Raw genomic sequence first — 8,126 nt, forward strand, 5'->3', positions numbered from 1 at the left:
GCTGAGGGGGTAGCAGATTGCCACCCTCAGCACTGCCGTCGACTCCGCCTCCGACCACCGCTTTGGGGCTTCGGACGGCCCTGCCTCCGTCGAGCATCGCCGCGTCTACCGCTGAGGGGGTAGCGAACTGCCCCCCTCGGCCTCGTCGTCGACTCCGCCTTCGGCTACCGTCGTGGAGCTCCGGAAGGCATTGCCTCTGTTGAGCCTCATCGCATCTACCATTGAGGGGGTACTAGACTGCCCCTCTCGGCCTCGTCATTAACTCCGCCTCCAGCTATTATCATGAGGCTCTAGATGACCCTTCCTCCGCCGAGCCTCGTCGTGCCTACCGCTGAAGGGGTAGCAGACTACCCCACTCGACCTCGTCGTCGACTCCACCTCCGGCTACCGCCGCGGAGCTCTGGGCGGTCTTACCTCTATCTAGCCTTGTTGTGCTTACCGCTGAGGGGGTAGCGGACTACCCCCTCAGCCTCATCGTTGACTTCGTTTCCGACTACCATTGCGGGGCTTTGAACGACCTTGCCTCCATCGAGCCTCACCGCATCTACCACTAAAAAAGTAGTAGACTGCCCCCCTTAGCCTCGTCATCCAATCCGCCTTCGGCTACCGTCGCGGGACTCCGGACGACCTTGCCTCCGTCAAACCTCACCGCATCCACCGCTGAGGGGGTAGCGGACTGCCCCCGTAAGCCTCGTTGTCAACTCCGCCTTTTACTACTGTCACGAGGCTCCGGACGGTCCTACCTCCGTCGAGCCTCGTCGCGTCTACTAGTGAGAAGGTAGCAGACTACCACCCTCAGCCTTGCCATCGACTTCACCTCCAGCCACCGCCTTCGCTCCTTGCCAAAAACATTCTCGTTACAACGACAGGGAACGATCCGGGATAGCCTGTCTTCAGAAAGGCCGGAGCTAGTTCTCTGTGCATCCGCTCGCCCCTTGGGACCTTGGAACTGGTAGATAATGGGGTGTTGTTCGGGAAACGCTCCAGCTTTGAGATATTTAGACGTTGTATTGAAATATTAATATAGCGATCATAGTGTCTCAGTTACTATACGATATGTAAAGGGGTGACAAGCCTAAAATACTGCCCTGATTGCACAATGTAATGGCTGCAGTTCCATGGGTAGAGTTGCAGAGGCTGGGATATCAAAATTTTACCAAGGATATCGGCAACTGATTCTGCCGTTTGGAGTAGTTCAAGAGAACTGTGAAGGCCAGAGAACAGGCCATGATTAAACGGATCTTTACTGAAGAGCTAATAGTTATCCAGCCAAAGCAGATTAAAGAAGACACACACCGAATTTGCAGGTAACATTCCTGATCCTAGCAGTAGCTTGTCCTTTTTTGAAGGCTGTGAACATACAACCTGTCCTGTGAACATATGAGTAATTGACTCGATCACGTAAGAAAGTAGGGACAAGCTGCGGTCTTTGTGCTGCAATTCACATGGACAAGCTATGCTTTTTTTTAAATAATATTAGTTTAATGTAAAATTGCAAAATATTATGCATTTTCAAAAATTGCAAAAATAGTACCCTATCAAACCGACAGGTGCTTTTATGCCCGACAAACTCCCCACCACCTACGGACAGGTGCCTGTCGGCAGGCCAATTGCCAACAGATGACCTGTCAGCAATGGATTTGCCGATAGGATACTATTTTATAATTTTCTGAAAATGCATAATATTTTGCAGTTTCCCATTAAATTAATGTTATTTAAAAAAACTCTGACAAGCTATAACTGCATTGAAGAGCTTTTGTATCTTCAGATCAAGCATGATGGTTAGCTATTAATTTTAGACCACTTCACACTTTATTTGAGAAGTAAGCACCAAGGGAACCGGCTCTTTTGACTTTGCTAAGCAAAGTCAGATGTAAACAATATCGTGACTTTGCCCCTGCTGTGATCCGTTGGATCGAAAATAGACTGTTGAGATTTAGCAATACAGTATCGCCACAGCACTCATGTACATTATAATTAGCACAGTATTCTTGTGAACAGTACGCGCTACAGTATTTCAACGCAAATTGCTATTTACGCTCGCACACAATACTATTCAGGGTACTGTTCACCTCTGACTTTGCTTAGTAACGTCAGTGGAGCCAGTTCCAGCACCGAGGTTTGGATCCTGCGTTATAGACTTATGGTTAACTACTTGTTTGGATTCAGGCATCACTGTTAAATTATAACCGGTTGCTTGTGGCCTTGTGGGTGTTCTGCTAGTGTGTCTCTGTATGCCAACAAATGTATTAGTGTGCATTTTTTCCAGTTGGCTGTTTAGAAAAGGATGTGCTATGTTTGAAGATGATTAGCCAGGCGATTGTAGCAACAAACATGTCGACCAAGTATATGGACTGATGCTGCCTAGAACTAACAAATCACATCAACTATTTTACTGTAATGACACATGTGTTTTAAGCTCTCGGCATGGTAGTTATATCAAGATACTAAATATCAAAGTTCAGTTCTAATTTTTATCTGCCAGAATCTCTGAATTGTGATACAAAAAAAAAAGGATCGTGTACATTTATGGCTAAAATAAACCTTGAGTTGAAGCTCGGAATTATAAATTTTGTTATAGAGAAGCAACTTAAATGCTTCTTATTGAGGTTGCTTGACTCCTTGTTTCAGTTCAGAAACATTGAAATTGCATGAAATTATTCAATATACAGTATGGTAGTATCCTGAAAACCAAGTTATATCTCCTGTACATACACCTGATGTCTTAAACATGGTCAAACGTTGTACCAAATTCTTATTTCCTGCAGTATGGTTTAACATGGTAACGAGTTAGAATGCTAGATTTGAGTTGATGCGTGCTTCTGTTTGTAGATGACAGTCGTACTAAAGAAATTTTTGAATGTCATATCTATGATGGTGTAAGTTTTCTTGTTTCATGAAAAAAATAATGCTGCACGTACATGCTTTTGAAAAATTAGAAAGCCAAAGAGCAATCAAAAGCATTAATTGAATCAATTATAATTCCATTTGGATTTACCGTATCTCCCACACCCTTTTGCCCTTCCATGTCAAACCAAAAACAGCGGAGGAAGGGCCTCCAATAGTTACAGCAGTCAAGAACTATGAAGTTAACAAACATACCATCAAACACCCAAAATACCACAAACAACTTTTAGAATCATTTGACCACTAAAACAAGCAAGTTAAAATCAGAGCTGTCCAATCGGTATTTATGTAAGGTTAGGTTAGACTAGACATCCTTCTCCTGTGCTGATGTAGGGGTGCTCTATGAACTGGCCGGGAGCCGAAACTTTCCCTCCGCCGCGGTGTTGATGCTGCTGTCGAGTCAATGCTGTTGCTGCTCATTTTGATCTGATCAGACTTGACTAGCAAGCACTTAGGCACACTTGATGAGAATGCCACTGACATAGTCTTGGCTGCATTCTTGCAGCTGGAGTAGCTGAACGACTGGCTCCCACTGAGCTCAGCCTGAAACCTGTTTATCGACTTTGTCAACCTCGGTTTACTAACAGAATGGCTTCCTGCGGTATGTCTTTGACGGCTGCACACCGTCGAGGACATGAAGTGAGGAACTGAGCCATGAGACACCCTGCTCTTTGCCTTCTCGGTTGCATGTGGGCTCTCTGTGGCATGGATGTTCCCTACCACTAGAGTACTTCTCGGTGATCCCTTTTCGTCACTGAGAGCTTGACAGGCAGATGATAAGAGTTTCTTCTTCTCTTCAAGCGTGATCTCAGCTTTCCTTATTTGTTCATTCAGATACTTGAGCTCTTCCTCGGCATCACATATTTCCTTGTCAAGCTCTGCGAGCCGCTTCAGCTTCAGCATTTTCAGATCCTACATCACAGAAAGGCAAACCTTTAATTATTTGAATTTTTTTTGCCAAGGTGGTAACAATTGCTCATTTCATTTGTAGGCTTACTTCTGAAATGTCTCTATTTGATTCGATTGACCTGGCTCGTTTCGCAAAGCTCAGGGAACAGACTGTCTCACCAATGTCATCCTCAGAAGGGCTGATGTGCACCACCATTAGAACTTTCGAGCCATCGCCTGTTATTTGGATATTCAACGGAATAATGTCAGATTATCTTTTTGGCAGGGGCCAGATTTTTTTTTTAAAAAAACTCCAATTTTATCTAAAAACTGTTCCATACCAAGTGAATCACTGAGTATCTGGGTAAGCTTGCTGTTTCTGCAGAAGTTCAAAAATGAGATGGATATAAACAAAAGCACCAATGAGTAATTGTGATGTAACTGAAACGTTCTAATTTTTTTCGAAGCAAACCATTAGAAACTGATATGATATGATAAGTTAACTGAAGAATTCAGCTATTACCTGTAAGGAACATGACCTCTCTTTCGCCTAAGTGCAGCAATGACGTCTCCAAGTGCTGATAGGGAGAGGTTTATGGCCTTGCCCTCGTCCATTGTCAACCCAGATGCACCAGTCTTCAGCAATCGCTCACTGCCACCAAGATCGACGAGCCAGAGCTTGCTGACTCCTTCAGTGACTCCACTCCTTATGGTAATCCTTGTCAAGCTACACGTAGAAAGAGCTAAGGCACATAAAATTGGGTACTGTTCGAATTAAGTACTGCATCAACTGAAATTTTATGATTGGAATAGATCATCAACCCACCAGTGTGATCGGCTTGATACATCGTTGACATTTGTCCAAGATGTTGATCGGGCTCGCCGTCCTCTGCAGTACCATTGGTTGGCTTTCTTAAGGTCTGGTATTGAGACTTCGGTGAGTCCCTCAACTTCCACAGCCCCACTTTTAGTTGCTAGTATGCTGATATTACTGAAAAACACAGAGATTGAAAATTAATATTTTAAGTTTGAGGGTTGATGGTCTTACTTCATTATTTACAGGTGAATTGATAGTCTCACCATGTTGTACTGCATTCTGTGGGCCTGAAGAGAGGCTGTCTTGGTGCCAACAAGTCCCTGAGGCTCCCCAAGTAGACCTCAAGCATGCTTATGGAGAAAGAATATGTGGATGAACTGTCTTTTGAAGCATGAGAAAACAGTTCTTGAATAGCTCGAGGCACAATACCGAGCTTACCATCAGTTCCTTCCTGCAATCAGTTATACCTTCATTTATCAGAACTTCCAGGGAATGGTAAATGAAACACAGACATGTCATGAATTTAGCTCAAATCTTTTCAGAACAATCACCAACCAACCATTGTGTAGGTTTTTCCTGTCCCAGTCTGGCCATATGCGAGAATGCAGACATTGTGCCCGTCAAGTGCAGATCTGAGGATGGGTTTTACTTCTAGGAAGACATCCTCTGCATGGGTCACAATGAAATGAATCATACTGTGTAAAAAAAGTCAACAAGTAAGAGAAAGATTACCTTGTGTTGACTCCTGGTCAAAAACCCTATCAACACTGAACTCTTTCTTGATCCCCACAGACTGGACTGCGATCTTCTCTTGTTCGACGGTAACCGTTGATTTCGTCTTGAAGTTGTTCGTTGAGATCAATGGCCGTACCCGGCAGAAGACCCTGATACTTCCTGAATTTTGGCCAAGCTCAGATCCTTGGAAATTCAAGCAGTAATTCCATACAGGAGAGACTGACTGCTATCTAGGATCAAAGACTACCTTTCAGGTCTATGAGCTTGTCCAGTGCCTCTCGTCTTCTCCGGTCAAGATGTCGCTGCCTTGATCTCTTAGCTGAAATCTCCTCTGAAACAACAATTGATTGAGATAACTCCATCAGATTTTTTTATTCAAAGTCACAGTCACATGAACAGGCAATTCACAGTAATTTAATGCTGCTTCGACCTTGCAGAGCTGAAATGTCCTTGTCATAGCCCACTACAATTTCCCCATTTGGGAGCTCCAAGCTCAAGCTCTCCAATGGCATCATCATATGGCCCCCCATGGTTTCCTTCTCCATGCAATGGAAACAAGAGCTGTTCTTCTTCAGAGAAGGTGATCAGAGAAGAAGCCTCTCAACCTGCCTATTGCACAACTTCATCTGCTTTTGCCTCCCAATGGAACTGAAAAAGGCACCTGCTATCAGCATGCCTGTGTGATAGAATCTAGAACAGCTCAGGGCAAGAAAAGAATGAACGCAGCAGGGGGAATCAATTCCGACACTTTGCAATGATTAGCCTGCACTTCTGCACGGCTGGAATACAGAAAATCGGGTTCTTCAAATGGAATCTTAACGGCTGGTTATAGCAAGAACATTAACGAACTTCTCCAATACCTCGTGAATACTGCATCTACAGCTCCTCTGGCCCCTTAATCTCCCTTTTCAATATAACCTCTGAAGGCCAAACAAAAAAAGAGACAATGGATTGCAAGAAACATCAAGAAGAGGATTCCATCAGAAAAGAAAGAAACACCAACAAGAGAATTTGCATTGGTACCTTGAGAATAATCTTCTGCTCCCCCAGGCTCCCTGGTTATAGCAAGAACAACTATGGAGGAGTGAGGAGTGAGACAACAGCCAAGAAGAGAATCTCTGCAATGCAGCGAGCTCCTAATGATTGCGGCCCAAGACTTTTGCTCCTGATCTTTCTTGGATCTTGACGCCGAAAGTTGGGGCCGGGGGAGTGGTAGTAATTACTAGAGCCCAAGAGCTCAGAGCAACTAGCTGTGAAAGACGAAGAAGAATCCTATTTCTCAAGCCACATGCACCGGCAATGGCGCAAGCAAAGCTATTCACCCAAAAAGTGACACACACCACACTGGAAAGCCTCGCAAGGGATCTTTGCAATATCACACAAGGGAAATCATCAAAGGAACGAGTGCAGCTGTGCAGGGATGAGAGAGAGAGAGAACATGTGGCGCTCTGGATTTAGAAGTAGCAAAACAGTTGGGTGGTGTGGAGGCCGCCTGGATTTAGAAGATCCAGGGCGGCAGAGGTGTGGCGGGATCAGGGAGCCTCCGCCACTCGTAGAAAACGGAGGGGGAGCGCAAATATGGGGAGGGGGGTCGTTTGTGGTCGACGGTGTGTCTTTCAGTTTTTGAGAAATTCTCTGAGGGTGCATTTGCTGCGTTGTCTGCTCTATTTTGATGAATTGCTTTTGTTCTTACCATTGGTTGTGACAACGGTGACAATTTAACGGATTTGCAGGAGGTTAGCCAAGAAAGGATACAAATAGCTGTTTATTTGTTGGGAGAGATGTTTTGTTTCGTCTTTGAACACTTGATGTGGAAAGCACTCTTTTGTCATTGGGATATTGGAGATAGAATGTACTATACTGTGTCGAAGCCAATTGATATTCTGAACAAATAAGCTATCTAATTCTTCACTGTCAGTAGTTAACTTTGAAATTCAGAAAGCTCGGTTCTTTCAGTTAACAAAGCATGCTTGGTTCTTTAATGTACGTATTCATACCATGCCTTCAGTCGATACAACATGCTTGGTTCTCTGTGCTGATAGTTTTAGCAAGGTCCTAAAGCATTTCATTTGTTCAAACTAATGACCAGGAACTGAACTTAGTATGTTGCTCTACATGCTGTAGCGTGTTGAAGCGACACAGGAAATCCGGACAGGCTTCCATGATAAAGTATCTGTCTTTGTGTACTCGAGTGATGAACTATAGGAGTAGATGGTCCATGAATTTGACTCGGGAACTGCAAAACTACAAAGAGATCTGAACTTTAGTAAACTTTAGGTGCGCAACCAATGAGACCAAACTGGGTAGATCTTACTGGGCAGTAAGAAGCTCTTTTTTAATCTTATAAATCCCCCTGCATGTTGCAGACTTCCTCCCCTCTACATGAAGAAAACAAAAGGCAATTTAGAATACAAGAAGCTCGTTTTTTTCCTTAAATAAAAGCTACTACAAGTCTCTAACAAACGGAACCATAGATTATCTGTTTGGAATTTAAATACTTTAGAGCATTTTTACAAGTAGCAGTATGAATTAAAATTCCTCGGAGATCTTCCAGTCCAACCGGACCCTGCATATGCATATAGATGAACAAATAAGCTTCAATTTTACTTTTACATCCATCCAAATTACATTAGCACTGAACTTAGACCCTGTATGTTGGAGCTTCTATTTTTGGTTTTTCTAAAAAGTTGTGCTTTTGGATTTTAATTGTTGACTTTTAAAATATTTCTTCTTCTTCTTAGGATGCTACTTCTCAGAAAAGCTAATATCAGTTTCTAGT

General features: G+C 43.7%; 1 protein-coding gene across 3 annotated transcripts; it reads right to left on the minus strand.

The window, feature by feature from the left end:
- Positions 1-2,957: 2,957 nt before the first annotated feature.
- On the minus strand, positions 2,958-6,904 carry LOC133887535 (kinesin-like protein KIN-14O). 3 transcript variants are annotated; one of them, XM_062327519.1, is made up of 12 exons: positions 6,371-6,904; positions 6,208-6,267; positions 5,778-5,995; positions 5,595-5,678; positions 5,345-5,506; positions 5,172-5,278; positions 4,876-5,063; positions 4,622-4,786; positions 4,319-4,522; positions 4,137-4,174; positions 3,905-4,032; positions 2,958-3,819 (listed from the first exon to the last, which is right to left on the minus strand). In XM_062327519.1, exons 3-12 carry the CDS (start codon positions 5,890-5,892, stop codon positions 3,202-3,204), a joined length of 1,809 nt encoding a protein of 602 aa, XP_062183503.1. In that variant the 5' UTR covers positions 5,893-5,995; positions 6,208-6,267; positions 6,371-6,904; the 3' UTR covers positions 2,958-3,201. The 3 variants fall into 3 exon arrangements, with proteins under 3 accessions (XP_062183503.1, XP_062183505.1, XP_062183504.1); XM_062327521.1 differs by having other exon boundaries at positions 5,778-6,023; XM_062327520.1 differs by having other exon boundaries at positions 5,778-6,126.
- Positions 6,905-8,126: the final 1,222 nt, after the last annotated feature.

The sequence above is a fragment of the Phragmites australis genome, chromosome 12, assembly GCF_958298935.1.
Source record: "Phragmites australis chromosome 12, lpPhrAust1.1, whole genome shotgun sequence".
Taxonomy (NCBI): Eukaryota; Viridiplantae; Streptophyta; class Magnoliopsida; order Poales; family Poaceae; genus Phragmites; species Phragmites australis.

Coding starts and splice junctions, on each gene's coding strand:
- LOC133887535 (XM_062327519.1), bottom strand. CDS start 5,892: ATGGAGAAGGAAACCATGGGGGGCCATATGATGATGCCATTGGAGAGC. Junction 4,523..4,621: donor GTATCAAGCCGATCACACTG/GTGGGTTGATGA, acceptor TTCTACGTGTAG/CTTGACAAGGATTACCATAA. Junction 3,820..3,904: donor CAAATAGAGACATTTCAGAA/GTAAGCCTACAA, acceptor TCTGTGATGTAG/GATCTGAAAATGCTGAAGCT.